This window comes from Delphinapterus leucas, chromosome 1 (genome assembly GCF_059928025.1).
Source record: "Delphinapterus leucas isolate spDelLeu-1000000601 "Yukka" chromosome 1, BTC_Dleu_Yukka2, whole genome shotgun sequence".
Classification (NCBI taxonomy): Eukaryota; Metazoa; Chordata; class Mammalia; order Artiodactyla; family Monodontidae; genus Delphinapterus; species Delphinapterus leucas.
The window spans coordinates 160,069,855-160,087,511 of record NC_143129.1 but is presented as its reverse complement, the minus strand read 5'-3'; the positions used below and the strand labels follow the sequence as shown (position 1 = coordinate 160,087,511).

At 47.4% G+C, this 17,657-nt stretch overlaps 2 protein-coding genes and 1 non-coding gene across 5 annotated transcripts in view; all 3 read right to left on the bottom strand.

Annotated features, from left to right (window-relative positions):
- The window catches only part of MTF1 (metal regulatory transcription factor 1), a 43,051-nt gene extending 42,390 nt beyond the window's left edge, over positions 1 to 661 (bottom strand). For all 3 annotated transcript variants that reach the window (XM_022575283.3, XM_022575285.3, XM_089895756.1), the window contains exon 1: positions 555 to 661. The gene's annotated coding sequence lies outside the window, so the exon portion shown is untranslated. The remainder of the gene's footprint in view (positions 1 to 554) is intronic.
- A 1,329-nt stretch (positions 662 to 1,990) lies between these two features.
- The window catches only part of LOC111175608 (type II inositol 1,4,5-trisphosphate 5-phosphatase), a 37,306-nt gene continuing 21,639 nt past the window's right edge, over positions 1,991 to 17,657 (bottom strand). The window contains 12 exon segments of the mRNA XM_022575296.3: positions 1,991 to 2,733; positions 2,735 to 2,835; positions 3,084 to 3,195; positions 4,416 to 4,543; positions 4,918 to 5,002; positions 6,765 to 6,878; positions 8,615 to 8,850; positions 9,918 to 10,080; positions 10,987 to 11,097; positions 12,672 to 12,807; positions 13,618 to 13,727; positions 16,437 to 16,548. Coding sequence (XP_022431004.2) covers positions 2,689 to 2,733; positions 2,735 to 2,835; positions 3,084 to 3,195; positions 4,416 to 4,543; positions 4,918 to 5,002; positions 6,765 to 6,878; positions 8,615 to 8,850; positions 9,918 to 10,080; positions 10,987 to 11,097; positions 12,672 to 12,807; positions 13,618 to 13,727; positions 16,437 to 16,548 — 1,453 coding nt within the window. The 3' untranslated portion in view covers positions 1,991 to 2,688.
- TRNAE-UUC (transfer RNA glutamic acid (anticodon UUC)) lies at positions 7,592 to 7,664 on the bottom strand. The gene has a single exon. It is a non-coding gene; the product is annotated as a tRNA-Glu (tRNA).

The window sequence follows — 17,657 nt, the reverse complement described above, 5'->3', positions numbered from 1 at the left end:
GTAGGGCGGTTAGACAGAGTGGTAGTTACCAGAGACAGGCCAAGGGATCTGAGCCGGGAGGAACCGGCCCGACCCCTTGCTCTGGCTTACGCAACCCGGTAGATGCACATTTCGCTGCATCTGAGAGGAGAGATAAGAGCACCGGGGGCCCCATTGGGCTGCCCCAGCACCACAGGCGGCAACGCGGAGACCAACTGTCCGGAACAAACAAGACCAGGAGGTTTGAGGGTGGCAAACGAAAAATACAAACAGAGCACCCTTGAGAGGAGGCTGGTAAAAGGAACCTGTCTGGGACAGTCCCCAGTCCAGGGCTACACGGAAAAACCCGAAGTCAGGCTGGGGGGCTCCAAGCCGGGCAAAGAGGGGCAGGGTCCGGATCTCCATGGAAACAGGCGAGGGGGGCTGGATACCCATCCCCATGGAAACGGAGGAGGGGTGGGGTCCCTATGGTGACCAGTCTAGGGTCCCTACTGGAAAATGCTTCAGGAGGGAACCTAAGTCCCGCGCCCCCCGGGAAGTCCCCAGCCCAGGCCGCGTCTGGTTTCGCCTTTTACCTCCGCGGCTCCCGGCAACGGCGGCGGCGGCAGCAGCTTTTCCCCTCCCCAGCGGCACCATGATTGCCCCCACCTTCCCCGAACGTCACTTCCGCTTCCGCTTTCCGGAGGAAGGAGGAGATAGTGGCTCCGCCTCTCCTTCACGCTTCTGGTTGGTTTAGTCGGTGTGGGGGCTGAGCTCGAGCCTCCAATTGGCGAGCGGAAGGGGGGGCGGGGTGGGCACCACGGAGACCTCGCGGGGCCACGAGTTCGTCCCTCGCAGGGCAGCGCCCGCCTCGTCCTCCACCTGGGGGGGGGGGGGGCGGGGGTTGCCTGCGGGGAGTCGGGGCTCGGCTCAAGAGGCACCAGACGCAAGGAAGAGTGATCAGACCCCCGGCCACTAATCCAAAGTAGCCCCAGCCCGGCTTGCGCTCCCCTCACCTTAGCAGCCACAACCGCAGCGGGAAGGACCCCAGTTAGCCGCCGAATTCGTACCCGGACCGCAAGGGGGAAGCCTGGAAGGCTGTGACATTCCGGGTTTCTCCTTGTGGCCCCAGCTTCCCCTTCTCACCTAACAAAGTTAATATGGGGAGGAGGGTCCCAGAAAGGAAGACTGGACCCAAATGGCAGAAATGGGGAGTATTCCAAGCCTGGCCAGAGGACGCCACCACCTCTTCCCCCCTTCACAGCCTCGCTTAAGACGCCCAACTCCCTTCCTCCTCACACCCCTGCCCAGGCCGTCTCTCCCGGCTTTTTCCCCTGCAGAGGACTGTCGGCTTCCATGGAACTCGTGCCCGGGCCAGGCAACGCCACCTACTGGCCATTCTTTCTTTAACCGTTCACATTGTCATCGTACCGGCCGGTATCTAAATCACTTACACTGCCAAGGAGTAGTGGTGATCCAAGAAGCGATTTTGCATGTGCCTTTACTCTGCTCCTGACCTGTAAATATCTAGCTGTCAGAACCTCTTAGCAGCCGCTGCCATTTTCCCCATAAGCTACTTCTCTAGAATATTAAAAGTGGAACCCTCAGAAACTAGATCAGGGGTCAAGGGGTTGGGGCCATGCCTGTACTATCTCTTGCTTGAAAAAGGTAAATAGTGGCTGTTATCACCAGACTGCCAGGCAAATATCTCTCTGGCCCCTGACCAGCTGCCCCAGTGCTTTTTAATTTTATTTTATTTTATTTATTTATTTATTTGGCTGCGTCGGGCCTTAATTGCGGCGCATGGGATCTTTGTTGTGACGAGCAGGCTCTTCATTGCGGTGCGCGGGCTTCTCTCTAGTTGCCGCACGTGGGACTTTAGTTCCTCGACTAGGGATTGAACCCGCATTCCCTGCGTTGGAAGGCGGATTCTTAACCACTGGACCACCAGGGACCACCCTGCCCCAGTGCTTAAGCCACAAATGTCCAGCTGCTGAGAGCTGCCATTTCTTAAAAAATAAAAGCAACCAACCACTGTTAAAAATACATTTATCATTAAAATATATTACACATATAAGAGAGGGGATGCATTATATACAGTTTGGAGGATTTGTTGGCCCAGAAAATTCCACTTGTTTCACCAGAACACCAATTTCTTCAATATTTTCATTTTCAAGCCACTACATTGCCCTCGGAAGCTGAGTGGCCAGCTCCAGAGTTGTTGAGCCATATCTGAGTGGGAAGTGGGGTAGGGTTTGCAATATGTGTACACACATGTCCTCAGAGAACTGGAAGCATCTGGGGTGGCTGTGGGCTCTTTATCCAGCAGCTTCCATTTGCATTCTTGCCGTCCAACTCATCCATCCTTCAGGACTCCAAAGTTTGTTCAAATATCTGATCATGCGGAGCCCTGCCCAAGCTACAGGGAAGGCACTATATGCCCTGGAGGCAGGTTGAGTGAGCACAAGAAGTACAGTCGTTTAAACATTAAAAAAAAAAAAAAAGATCTATCTGTTAAATAACTAAATTTGAACGTTGAATGTCAGTTTTATTGTGGTGGATTTCCCCTCATGTCTTCACAGCTCGCAGCAGCACTGAGTGTGGCCGTCACGGTGGGGAGGGCAGTCTGGGCTCAGGAAACAGGCAGCTGCCACTCTGGCATCCCAGTGGGCTCACGTGCTCTTAGGGCAGCTTTGGAGCTGAAACAGGTGGGGCTGGTAATTGGCTGCCTCAGGCAGAATAGGAGAGGAGATGGACAGGCTCAGGGTGAGTTGCAGAGGAACTGGTGAATAAATTCTTGAGCCTTCTTCTTCTCTGCCACTTCAAGCTTTTGGTGACCAGCTGGGTTTCGAAGCAGTAAGCTACCAAATATGCTAGCTGTATGAAAAACCCAGAAAACATATGATTCAGCATAAGAAGTACTACTTATTCTCGTGTTCTTAGGAGTGGGGAGGGGTGCCCCAAAGCAGTATTTTCTGCTTTAAAATAATGATTCGAGAGTAAACTTGGCCCAGAGCTTGAGATTTTAGTTCTACTGCAGTGGACTTGGGACATTCCTCAACTACATTTCTCTTATTAATGAGTCAGTCTGCAGAGATGCTTTCCACACACACTTGGTGGCTTACCTAGAATATTACCATCCAAATGATTTTTTGCTGAATTTTTCAGCAGTTCTTGCAAAAACGCCATCAAGTAGATGAAGACATTTCTGTGGCATGCGGGAAGGGTAGCAATGACCTGAAAGAGGGAGAACTGGGATTTGTCTTTTCGTTCATTCAATCGTTTCCCAAGTGCCTGCTATACTCCAGGAACTGAGTACATGATCCGGGTACATGAGTAGTAAGACTGTACACTGAAAACCTTGATCACCTGCCACAGGTGCCCAAACAGAAGCATAGATCAAGCGTTACATGAATTTAGGGGTCAAACTTCTAACTGCACGTTCTCAAAAGACTTAAGAGAACCGAAAACATTTTGGTTGCGTCTTGAATATAAGAGAAGATTGCACTTGCAGAGGTAAGGACTAGGGCATTTAGGGCAAAAGAAAGTGTAGAAAAGGCGAGGTAAGGAAAACAGTGAGATAAGAAGAAAGAACACATCGTGAGAAGTCAATTTTGGCAGGAGCACTACTGTTTGAACAGGCCCTGAGCTTGGAAGGGCTGATCAGGCTAGAATTCAATGAGTACTCTGGCTATCTGCATTTCAGAATCGGTTGGGAAGCCTGTACAAAATATATCCCAAAAGAGATTTTGAGGGACCTCCCTGGCAGTCCAGTGGTTAAGACTCCACGCTTCCACTGCAGGGGGCATGGGTTCAATCCCTGGTCAGGGAACTAAGATCTCGCATACCAAGTGGTGAAGCCAAAAAAAAAAAAAGAAGAGAGAGATTTTGATTTTTTGATTTAGTGGAGGTGGGGGGTAAGGCTCTGGATCATGTATTGTTAGCATGTTTTTTAGATTCTTCTTCTATGGCAGGTTACATATGTGAATGACTAGACTAGATCATAAAAAGTCCTGAACATTTGTTTAAGAAAATCCTTAATTGGCAATGGAGAGCGTTTCTGACCAACAGCAACATGACAAGAGCTTTAGAACCCCAAATCTAATGGCAGTACGCAAAACAAATCAGCAGAGGGAAAGCATGAATGCAGGGTCCTGAACCAAGGAAAGTGGAACTATTACGGAAGACAAGTGACAGAGCAAGGGGACTGAGCGTGTGGGAGGTGAGGAGAGGGGGAGTCAGAAATGACTCAGGTTTCTGGGTTGAGTCACTGGAATTAAGGTGATGCCATTAAAAGGAAAAGGGACATGAAGGGAAGAGCGGGTTTGGGAAGGAAAGACTTGGAGTCGAGTTTCTAAGACACTGAATTTGGGGGATGGTGCCCACTTTGTTCCCTCAGGCACAATGAGACCCGGGGCTGCAACATGAACGCGCTGATGCTCCACGCTTCCCCTCACCTGTTTACTTGCTGTGAGGTTGCCAGAACACTCCAAGCAGTTGTGGTAGACGCTGTAACAGATGACGGGCTCTGGCAGGCTCTCCAGGAAAAGCAGCAGGGCTTCGGCTATGGAGTGATTGCTAGCAGCTTTGGGCCCATCGTTAAGGAATAGGGGATGCTGCTGCCAAGGTCATGGTTAGGAAAAGCCCCAGGAGCCAGCATGTGCCAGAGTGCTGCCTGCCCAGCCAGGCTCTCTGCTTGGAGCTAGGATGCCGGGCTGACATCTTGAAGGGGCCAAGCTGCCTGTCAGCTTCGCCGGGCCCTCCTGAATTCCTGCTATATATTGGTTGCTTAAAGTTGTAAAGTCTTCTCTATACAAACTTTAAGTAAGAAAAACATAACAGCTGAGGACACAATATCTGATTTTGAGCCTTAAAATATCATCCTTTCCTTTTGCTCACCTCTCTTTCTCATATTCACACACACATACACGCGTGCGCGCGTGAACGTCTGAAGGATACAGAGGGTATCAATCATTCCAGTATCCAAACAGTCCCTGATATGCTCAAATTCCAACCTCAGGCCTGGCTGCTGAAACAGATCTTCCTGAAAAAGGGAAGAAAGTCACAAAATAATTCTATTTTCAGAAAAGCGGCAATGATTTCCTGACCTAGAAATATAATCAACAGCAGGGTACAAAAGGGGGCAGCATGGTGAGGCCTTTGAATCACCCCACTAGACAATGTGATGTAGGCTGATGTGGCTAATTCATCTTGCAGGCCTTCCCAGCCACGCTCCCACAATAAGTCTTCAGCACAAGACATCTATTAGAAGAGAATTCCCTGGTGGTCCAGTGGTTAGGACGCCGTGTTTCCACTGCAGGGGGTGTGGGTTTGATCTCTGGTGATCCAACCGAAGGGAAAACTTTAAAGTAGCTACGTTTCCTGCAGTGTTACGGAGGTATTGACCAGAAAGAGAAAAAACTGAAGAAAATATATCATTTATAAGATGGAGAAAGTTAACAAGGCACCTCAGTGCTTTGAGAAAACGAGATTATGGCAATAAAGTATTTCTATGAGTCCTAGGATCCCTTATATTTGTTTTATAAAATAACTTAATGTCCTATAACCGTGAACAATAACAATATTATATGTATTGCTCAAAAGTTACACCTGAAAGGAGCTCTGTAGAGAAGGTAGACTAGCATAGTTCTTAAGAATGTGACTTTGGGCTTCCCCAGGTGGCGCGCAATGGTTAAGAATCCGCCTGCCAATGCAGGGGACACGGGTTAGAGCCCTGGTCTGGGAAGATCCCACACGCGGCGGAGCAACTAAGCCTGTGCGCCACAACTACTGAGCCTGCGCTCTAGAGCCCACTAGCCACAATTACTGAAGCCTGCGCACCACAACTACTGAAGCCTATGCACCTAGAGCCCGTGCTTCACAACAAGAGAAGCCACCATCATGAGAAGCCCGCACACCGCAACAAAGAGTAGCCCCTGCTCGCCGCAGCTAGAGAAAGCCCAAGCTCAGCAACGAAGACCCAACGCAGCCAAAAATAAATAAATAAGTAAATAAATGGGAAAAAAAAAAAAATGTGACTTCTATAGACTCTCTGGGTTCAAATCCCAATCCTGCCCATCTGTTAGCTTTGGGACCCTGATCAAGTTACTTAACATTTCTGGGAATCTGTTTCCTCATCTGAGTACTACTGTGAGAACTAAATGAGGTAGTGCTGTAAAACACTTAGAACAGTGTTTGGGACATTGTAACGCACAATAAATCTGAGGGGAAAAGTGGAGAGAGAGTATCCTAAGAATGTATGTTGCTCCGAAGTGGCAGAGCTGTGGTAGATCAGAGTTTCTATTTATCTCCCTGGAACCCAGATAAGTGAGTCAGTGAAACTGACCAATCTGAGCTCAGAAAGCTCTAGAAATCAGGCTTCCTGAGTCATGGCCCCGGGAGTTCCACTGGTCCCCTGCCTGTCTGGCTTGTCAACAAGTTAGCCGCCCCTCCCATTCCTAGAAGCTGGCAAGAGTTTCCACAAAGGAGAGCAGCCGGACATCCTGAGAAGGCTCCAGAGGGCTTTCCACCTGGGGGACCCCAGGGGACCAGGGAGGGAACATGCTGTGCTGGGAAGGCCCTGCTATGTGAGGCTGCCTCCCCTGGGAGGAATCAAGTGCTGTATGTAATAGCTGGGCCTCACAGGGGTGTGGAACGTGAACCTACTGACCTTCACTCCCCAGGGTAAGAACAGCTTTCCACAGGTTCTGCAGGGGAAAAGCTTTTTATGCCCGAAGTTCTCAGGGCTGATGGTTTTTCTTAAGGCAGCATGGCCTCTGCCAGGTGTGCCTGCTTCATCCACCTACCTGCTGGATGGCATTTCGGTACAGGTAATCAACCATCATCAAGAGCTCTTTGGGGATGTCCATGGGTCTTTCCAACTGGCTCCCATCATCTTCAGTCTGAAGTTGCATCAGAGTCTGAGAAGAAATAAAAAGCATGATCAGAAGGGCCACCAATAGACCTTCTGCCAGGCTGGCTTCAGGAGAACGCAGGACATGGAGACAGCAAACCCATGGAAGAACTTGGAAGCGTTTTGACGTCCCTAAGCAAACATTCAGCAGGCAAAAATGAAATCAGGTGACATGATCAAGGTACAAAGGGTGACTTTTGAGAACTGGGAGTGGCTTATGGCAAGCAGTTTCAATCAGGTGAAATATGCATCATCTTAGAAAAACATCCTGCCTATAGCACTTCACTGTCCGAACCAGAGAAATGGTGTGGTCTGGTGAAAAAAGAACACAGACGTGGGAATACAAAAACCCAAAAGCAAGGTCCAGGTCCAGGGTTAACTCGCCAGGGACCCATGACAAATCACTCCCCTCACTGGGCCTCTGTTTTCATCTATATAATGGAGAGGACAGAGTTCAAGAGTCCCTGAATTTAAAAAAATGCAATGGAGGAAAAAGGAAAGCATACCTATTGCCAAAAATCTGCTCCAAACTAGCTCCCTTGTATTAGAATTGTCTCCAGAGGAGCCTTTTATTTATTTATTTTTAAAATTTTATTGGAGTATAGTTGATTTACAATGTTGTGTTAGTTTCTGGTGTAGAGCAAAGTAGTTCAGTTATACATATACACATATCCATTCTTTTTTTTTTTTGGCCACACCATGCAGCCTGTGGGATCTCAGTTCCCCCACCAGGGATCGAACCTGGGCCCTCAGCAGTGAAAGTGCTGAGTCCTAACCACTGGACCACCAGGGAATTCCCAATATGTTCATTCTTTTTCAGATTCTTTTCTCATATAGGTTACCACAGAATATTGAGCAGAGTTCCCTGTGTTATACAGTAGGTCCTTGTTGGTTATCTATCTTATATATAGTAGTGCGTGTATGTTAATCCCAAGCTCCTGATTTATCCCTCCCTGCCACGTTTCCCCTTTGGTAACCATAAGTTTGTGTTCAATATCTGTAAGTCTGCATAGGAGCCTTTTAGATCTCAGAAAATTTAGTTTAGGATGATAAACCAAGTGATGATTAAAACAGAAAAAGGAATAATATCATGGGCCAGGGACATTCCACCATCTTAGTATCTATGGCTGAGTTTCTCTAATATGTTATTATGAAAGACCGAAAAACATGGCAATAACATTTTGCAGCTTTTCCCATCAAGAGGTAGAGTCTTTCCCCATCCGGAATCTGGGCTGACCTCACAACTTGTTCCAACAAATAAAACACGGCAGAAGTGGTACCATGCGAGTTTTGGAGCCTGGGCCACAAGGAGCCTTACACCTTCTGCTCTCAAACTCTTGCTACCACTTAGGGAAGCCCGGGCCAACCTACTGAATGATGAGAGCCCATGTTGAGGGAGAGGCCCAGTGAGCAGCCAACACCAAGAAAGTCAAGGAGGCCTCGTTGAACCCTCTGGCCATCACAGCTGCCGTCTGACTGCAACCCCACAAATGAGCCTGGGCGAGACCAGCAGAAGAGCCACACCGGAAACTCACAGTCATGAGAAGCAATAAGTTGCTGCAGTTTCAAACCACTGAAAATGTCAGGGAGTCTGTTAAACAGCAGTACACAACTCTACAGTAAGCAAACTCTACGGAGGCTGAAGAATCCTCAGGTCCCTGGGAAGGTAGGCACGCGAGTATCCTGTTTGATTGGCTTGGCTGCTACACAGTTCTGGATGTTTCCTTGTGGCAGGTAACTCACCAGCTCTCTAATACTTTCTAGCGGCAGGTCCAAGATTGGCTCCTTCATGTAGCACAACGTGTGAATGGGCGATCCAAAACAGCTGGGCAGGTAGTTCCCAGACACAGACAAAAAGTAATCCTTTCCCCTGTCTAAGTGTAAAACCAGAATGTCCTCGATTTTGTCTTCACCGGAGTTGAGCTTCGTAGCTGTGGTCTTATTTACAAAGAGCTCCAATTCAATCTCAATGGCAGAATCTGAAAAAAAACGTAAACGGTAACGCTGGTTGGCAGAAGGCCAAGAGTAAAGGGGCGAGAAGACGAGCGGGAAGAGGGTGAGGCATACAGGGTTAGGGGAGAAAATAAGAGGCATCAACCAACCAACAAGAATTTACATGCTCAGCACTCAAAAGACACGTGAACAAGGAGTTTACGGTCCAAGCGGGAATATGAAAACAGTAAACAAGAGCATGAATAGGTAGCTGCTATAAAACTCGTGTTCTAAGTAGCACAGCTCAAGCTAGAAATGATTAATACAATAAGAAGGCGTGGCTCAAAGAGCTTGCCCTGAGCCAGCTCATATGAAGACACCCTATCCAGTAGAAAATACAGCACATTATCAGACTGTGAACTGTCCACAAGACAGGCTTAACTCCTCTGCCTCACGGCACTACGGAGAGCGCCAAGGAGAAGTTGGGGGCAAGACACGGGTGGTACATCCTAGGGCCAGACATAATTTTTCTGGATGACCACCCTATTACCTTTGCCCACAAGAGCGGACAGTTGGGAGTTGATTATAGTGAGACAGAGGGTGAAAACGGCTCCTTTAACAGCAACACCTGCTTTACAGCACTCCTGTGCCTTCTCTCCCTGCGAAACTGTGGAACATCCACGCGGCTGAGAATGCTTTTGAAACTGAACTCATGCTCCTTACTATTTTTTTTTTTTTTTTTTTTTTTGCTGTACGCAAGCCTCTCACTGTTGTGGCCTCTCCCACTGTGGAGCACGGGCTCCAGACGCGCAGGCTCAGTGGCCATGGCTCACGGGCCCAGCCGCTCCGCGGCATGTGGGATCCTCCCGGACCGGGGCACAAACCCGTGTCCCCTGCATCGGCAGGCGGACTCTCAACCACTGCGCCACCAGGGAAGCCCCCTCTTCACTACTTTGTATTTTATTTATGGATGGTTCATCCACAGGGCTTTGAAAAATGTTCAAGCAGACAACAAAACACTCAGACACAAAAAGCTTATTCCAGGAGAATGAGCAAAGATAGGGTAGGGTGTTCCCCAAACCAGCAACCAGGAACCTGGGAACGGAGGCCTTACCTGGCAGGAGGAACCCTCGGCTGGGGTTGGCGCTCAGCCACTGCTTACAGTAAGACTCTTCATCAGGCTTGTTGATGAATTCAAACTGACACGGTACTTGTCCATTCCGAATGGTAAAGGACTCTATCTGCAGCTGCATGTACTTCACGTTCTGAAAACAGAACTGGGAACGAGCCCAGACCCAGTCAGACCAGTGCCCTCTCCTTGGCAACCTGCCTAGCCACCCCAAATGGGCAATCCTTGCCCTTTCTGGAAAGAAAACAAAGGACCATCTCTTTCAAATCATGTTTCTGCTTTTAAGTATTTACCTGGGAGGTCACAGCTACCATGAAAGACCAGTTGTCTGTGTTTAACTCAGAAATCCTAAACTCAAAAAACTCATGTTGTTTTATAAATAATTTTCTAACAGAATCCAAGTTTAAATCTTCTATACGCAAAGACCACATCCAAAACACCCTTCACACATTCCACTCCCAAAATCAAGCTCCTCCTTCCAAGTAGCTGGACATCTAGGGCATTAAAAATACCCTCACCGTAAGTCCTCATTTAACTGACTTTTTGGTACAGTGAATTCTGAACGATCTATGCTATGGCACGTCTATGAAACATCTTTAGCCCTAACTGGACTTTTCCCAACGCCCATTACCTTTCCGTACTGCCTTCCTTCCCATCAACTCATACGTACCCAAAATTTTGGACTCAATTTAATCTCAAAGCAAAGCATCAGTAGGAAGACCAACCCAGTGCAAGAATACACACTAGCTATACTAAGATCAAATGAAACACATTTTGGATCCTCTGTGCCTTATTTAACTCATGGATGGCCCACGTATGGGTAAAATATATGAGCCACAAAAGGTTACAGGCTTTTCTGGGTAAGAAGATCAGGAGGTGAACCAACAACCCCTGTCTTGTCAGCTGGCATCATCAGCCTCACTTTATCTAGAAGCAGCCGATCAAGACGACAGTCCCGTAGTCTGACAGGTGTCTCTTGGAATTCTGAGCCCCAGCAGGGGAGATTTACTTTCTGTGAAGAGAAGAGCCTGATGCCTTAGCACGTCCTTCCTACCTCTCGCTTGGAGAGGGACACAGAAGGAATGCTGTCATTTTCCATCTTATCCAGGGAGCGAACAATCTCCTCCAGAGTCTTCCGATAAAGCTCTTCATTTACGACCCTCACCTGGAAGGGAAACAGCAGAGACTGAGTGCTTTGGCTTCTGCCCATGTCCTCTTTTTCAGTTTAGAGGACATTCACGGCCTTGGGAAATAGCAGTTGATAGCAACACGAAAGTGGATACTAAATAGATTTAATTTAACGAACAAAGAACCCAATTAACAATAGATGTAGAAGGGTGCCCCAGAGGCAAAGCTTCTGGTAAAATCAACTGCTTCCTGATTAGCAGAAAACAGATGAGGGAGTGAAAGCTTGGCTGGCAGTTCTGCTGGGTCTTATGCCCGGGGCAGAAAGACGCCCAGTGCCTGGCTCTGCTAGGCTTGCTGCTGCCGACAGGTCTGCAGTGAGGAGCTTCTCCAGGGCTTTGATTTAAAGCAGCATTTCTCAGGCTTTTTTAAACATGTACTCCATCAGCCAAGAAGATTTTGTCAGGCCTTCCCTTCCTTATTTTGAATTACAATTTTTGTCATTTTCCAGTAATAAAACCTTACCTATAACATTCATTAGGCTTTTTGCAAACCACCCCCACCCTCGTAGATTCTGATGTGCCTCTACCCACATCCTTGAGAATTGGTAATATAAAGAAACACATAAGCCACTGAAGAAGAGATACAAATGGAGAATACATAAATAAAAAGATGTTTACTGTAAATCAACTATACTTTGATAAAAAAAAGAAAAAATAGATTACAGAAACAGAAAAAAAAAGATGTTCAGCTTCACTAGTAATTAGGGAAGTGTAATCTAAAATAATGGAGTGTCTTTCTCTTTTGGCTCACTGGGTTGGCAGGATTTAAAAGATTGATAAAACCCAATATTAGCCAGGCTGTGGGAACACTAGCTCATCCAGAGTTGGTAGAAGTGTAAAATGGTAAGGGCTGTCGGGAGGATAATTTAGCAGACTCAAATAAATTTAGAATACACTTTTCTTTGAACCACTAATTTCACCTCTAGGAATTTCACTCTACAGAAATATTCACAATGGTACACAAAGATATATGTGAAGGGTGATCACTATAGCAATGAATACAATAGCAACATTTTGGAAACAACTTAAACGATCAATATATATTGGGGTTGGCCAAAAAGTTCCTTCGGGGTTTTCCATAATATTTTATGAAAACCCCGAAGGAACTTTTTGGCCAACCCCAATATATTACGGTTCATCCATACTATGAAATATTTTGCAGCCCTTAAAAATAATAAGAAGGGAGCTCTCCCTTTACTGACATGGAAAGATCTCTTAAAACATAGCCAGCGGGGAAAAAAGATGTTCTCAGAACAATATGCATGATATATCTCTCTTACAAAAAGGGAAAAACTTCCTCTATGCTATACATAGAATACTGACACACATTTGCATAGAAAAAGATCTAGAAAGACACAGTCCAAAGAGCAAAGGGGAACCTCCACGTATGTAGAAACATATAGTAGAAGTCTACAAAACAATTATGAATTAAATTTAAACAGCTTCCTCACACTCAAGGTAGGAGGAGGAGACCAGAAAGACAAAAGTGGTCTCAGCTGTGCGAACCAATTCCCTAGAGGATGATGACCAGAGGCACCAGCTGCCCACCTACCCCGATGTCAAACACTGAGCTGACGGGCTTGTGGTCGCTGGTCTTCAGGGCCATGTGGCTCTGGTAGCTCAGCTGAGTGATGTTCTTCCCTTTCCAGAGGACCCGGTCACACCAGGCGGGAGCACGACACTTGTCGCTGAAACGCAAAGTCCACACTGGGAGCCCTCCCAGGCACAGCAGCGCCCTCACCTGGTGAGCTCCCTGGCTCAGCTAGGGGTGACGGGGCAGTCTCCCAGTCCATGCAGCCGGAGATCTGAGAGGGCAGGGGCGATTTGGGCCCACTGAGGGGTAATGTGTATCCTGCGGGTATCACCCCAAACAACTGCGAAAGCTCAGAGCCAAAACGCCATTCAGAATGATTCTCTGCACTCTACTGTCCTATGGGGATCAGGCAAGAGTCACAGCCATCTGAGGGTGAAGGACTCTGTGGTCCTCAAAAGATGGTGGTTAAAACAGGTCGTGAATTCCTACTGCCTGGGTTAAAATCCTGCTTCTACGCTTGCCTGCCTGGGAGGCTCTTGAATTTTGGGGGTTTCAGTTCCCCGATCTATAAAATGAGGATAGTAAATCATACCTACTTCAATGGGGTGCAAGTAAAGTGTATTGAACAGTGCGTGGCATCCCACAGGCACTAATAAAAATATGAACTACTAGGTAAAGGCCAAGTACAAGCTCGGTTTGCTGCAATCATCACCCTAAGCGTAGCTGGAAGGTAAACGAGTCTCAAGAATTCTTATGAAGCAAAGGCTAAGGCAGTCAACAAGATGACGTGCAGGAAGGCAGGCTGCTTAATGAACAGATACACAGAGAATGTTTGACCTGAGTACAAAACATGGGGAAGAAGTGACAGGAAACCTATCTTTTTCTTTAGGTCAATGAGGGCAAGTGCTTCCATAACTTTCTGAGTTTCCATCTGCTCAGCCCCCTGAAGCAACCTCTGACCTACCTGGTATCCCAATCGTCAGAGCCAGTGTCATACTTGTAGGTGGGCTGGAACGTGAGCTCACCCTCGTTGAAGCCTTCGAAGACAGCCTTTGCAGCGACCTGAGCTCTCAGCTACATGAAAGTACAGATAGAAAAAAAAAAAATCTCAGGATAACTGCTATTTGATGCATTTTCCCCTCTAACCTGCCTTCCTACGTGATAAAAGTGCATTCCCAGGACTTTGATAACACTAAAAAAAAAAAAAAAAAAAATCTCAGGATAAAAAGGTCAAACCTTGGGCTTCCCTGGTGGCGCAGTGGTTAAGAAACCACATGCCAATGCAGGGGACACGGGTTCGAGCCCTGGTCCGGGAAGATCCCACATGTCGCGGAGCAACTAAGCCCGTGCGCCACAACTACTAAAGCCCGAGCGCCTAGAGCCCGTGTTCCGCAACAAGAGAAGCCACCGCAATGAGAAGCCCATGCGCAGCAACGAAGACCCAATGCAGCAAACAATAAATATAAGTAAAATAAATTTAAAGAAAAAAAAAAAAGGTCAAACCTTGAATTAGCAGAGGAAAGGAAATCAATCTAGAATCCAAACTCTAACCCCAAAGGAAAGGCCCATGAGAAAGCTATTCTGCAAGATCTTGAGTTAATTAACTCCTAGGAAGAGGAGCATGCTAACCATCCGTCCACCTGTTATACAGTTTTTAAGGCTCTTTTATAAAAGTATACCCACATCCGAGGGGCCTGAGTACCACCTTACTGAGATGTCCCTAGGAGGATTAGGTACCAAAGGACATAGAGATTTTTCTCTTCCAGGTATCAACTGTGCTTCATCTGTGTAGCACAGTTGTTCCAAGTATACAGAGGGATAGAACTGCATAGAACAAGGTCTGGAAAGAAACAATCCAAAAAGCAAAGGGGAACTTCCATGTATGTAGAAATATATAGTAGAGGTATACACAAACCATTATGAATTAAGTTTAAATTTAAATAATTTTTAAAGGAGTTTGTCAAATCAGTTATATGAACTGGGGGAAGCTCTATGCTTTGGTTTCCCCATCTGTAAAATTTGGATTTATAATAGAATCTGCCTCACAGGATTGTTGCAGAGATAAGCCGTCAGCTTAGAACACTGCCTGACACGTTACGATAGTAACTAGCACCCTTGTCACTGCAGTGATTCTAAGAGCTCCTTCTCAGCAAGACAGAAACCATAGGTGTTCCTGCCTCCTCCCTGGAGCTCCGAGCTCGGCACTGTGTGGACTGGTGAAGAGCTGTCAGCTCCAATTTTGAGACAGAGTCAGCTATCCAGGGGACAGCAGCTGACAAACCCCAAAACGTGAATTCCTAAAAAAAACTATTAAGAAAAAAACAACAGGAAACTTAAAAAATTTAGGTATTAGTGCAAGATGATTCTTAAATGGGTAAATATAGACCGTAAAACCGTCTAGAAAGCAGAGAAACACACAGACTGGGTACCATTACTTAAGGAAAGACCAGAAAAGAAGGCAAGAGGAGGGACTTCCCTGGTGGTGCCATGGTTAAGAATCTGCCTGCCAATGCAGGGGACACGGGTTCAAGCCCTGGTCCAGGAAGATCCCACATGCCGCGGAGCAACTAAGCCCGTGAGCCACAACTACTGAGCCTGCGCTCTAGAGCCCACAAGCCACAACTACTGAAGCCCGTGTGCCACAACTACTGAAGCCCATGTGCCACAACTACTGAAGCCCATGCGCCTAGAGCCCATGCTCCGCAACAAGAGAAGCCACCACGATGAGAAGTCCACACACTGCAACGAAGAGTAACCCCTGCTCGCCGCAACTAGAGAAAGCCTGCACACAGCAACCAAGACCCAACGCAGCCATAAATAAATTAATTAATTTAAAAAAAAAAAAGGTAAGAGGAGATGGTATTGAACTACCAGGGAAATGAGAATGCCGCAGTCCAGAAAACAGTGGCAAGAAATAGACAGTTACAGAACAGACTGGGTTAAGGCTGAAATGGGAATTAAAGAGAATAGTTTACTAAGGAAAAGAGTGAGAGAGAAAAATGGATCGATAAAGAGATTATTCCATGAAGAAAGACATAACAGACTCGAGATTTTCTTTTTCCCCCTTCAACTGATCTGCACTGGGGGAAAAATAAAGGAAACAGAAAGATTTAGACTAATGACAATACAAAGAAGATTGAAAGGGAGATACAGGCTAAAAAGAAAAAGGGCTGTAACATTCTGAACAACTCTGACCACTTGAACAGTTTCGAAATCTATTGAGAGCAGTAGCCTGAAGAAGGTCAGAGAGAAACAGATTTCTCTTGTCCTGGGAAATGGCCAGTGCTTTGAGAAAGGAACGCTAACCCAAACAATGGTGGAGGAGAGCACGATACAGAACTGCTTCCTGTCGGAAGTGAAGACAGCCATTCCGAAAAAGAGTGGTCATGCACACTGGACAGACCTGGTGAGGGGCAGGGGGAGCGGGAGGCCCATCCAAACCATCAGTAAATCATCTTAAAAATACCAAGTATCTTCATTATGAGACGCTTGGTTCCCTTTGGGCCCCACCTTGAATGACTGAATGAATGGGCACGCCTGCGAGAGAAAGAGAGCAGCTCTTGCCCCGGGGGAGATAAGCCTCAAGGGAACAGCCAGGTGGCAGACAACTGTGGGAGAGGGGAACGCAGATGGAAGGAAGGAAGGAAGGAATGATGGGACACCAGTTCCTCAGGGAAACCTCCCCAGATGAGCAAGAAGAGGCTGGAGTTGGGCAGCCAGGCTTTTCTGTGCCCTCCTGTGGAGGGACGGCTGCCTGAAGAGGGCCTAGGTGGCCATCGGTACCTGGTCATTCGCATACAGGGTTTGAAAGGCCTTCTCTTCGATGAGCTTTTTCACTTTTTCCACATCCAGCTCTTCTATTCTGTAGTTGAGGTCCCCCAGCCACAAGATCACACTGCGAGAACAGAGCACAAAGGTCACAGGGTTTAGGAGGGACTTCACCGGCTCCAGCCGGTGTGCTCCTGACAGAAGGGCCCCGAGGCTCAGCCTCTGGGGAGCTGGGCAGGGAAGGGACTCGGCTACTCAGGGTCTCTTTTCCTCACACCATCCCATTTAACACCATGTCTAGCATGCTGCTTACTCAATCATCTTGGTCCAAGTTCACCGTACACAGTCTTGAGTTCTCCTTGACTATTTTATTCTTGTACGGCTGGAAAGATAGTCTAATAAGATCTAAAAGCAAGACAATAATTTACCTCTCTCCCGGGAAGAGGCAAAAAAGGTCAAGTACTGGGAGTCCTGTCAGTCACTCAGGGACCCCGGACCAGATGATGCCATGATGCCGCCTCTTGCCTCCACCCACCCTCCAGTCCACAAAACACACTCGCAGCCTTTGTTTCTGGAGCTGAGGTCCTCTGAAACAAAGCTCAACCCTTCCAGTGGAGTCTGGCTTTAACCACCACCGTATCATTGGTTGGCTCTTTCTGCAGAGTGTGACAGGTATTTTATCACACCTGCTGCTTTGGGAAAATGATGACTGGATGCTCCCAGGTGACATCGCACGTCCCATGAAGACCAATACCGCTTTATTTGAAGCCAAGAACCAGGTCAGGAGAGAAACCACGCGGCAGCATACACACACCAAAATGAATGCATCCACAAGCTAAAAGCAGACAAACTGACATGCAAGCTGCAACCTCACAAACTAGGACGCTTCAGGGTCAGCGGAACGGGAGACACAGTCCCTGCTGGGTTCCCTGGAGAAGGGAAGCCATCCTGGCAGCTTTCCAGAACACCAATCAAGACAGGTCTACCACCACAGCAGGCGGACGAGAGGCTGGGCTCTGTGTACTCCCTGGAAGACACCACAGCCCCAGTGGCTTCTTCCTTGTCATAAAAGAAGGGGCACATGCTCCAAGTGGCACTGTAAGGTCTGAAATTCCAGTATGCCTTGAATTTAGACAGAGAGCAAGTGTTGGAGATAAAGGAAATACAGAGAACAGACAAAAATCAGCGCCAGATGCTCCAAGCAGCTGCAACCACGGCTCCGTAAAGTTGAATCAA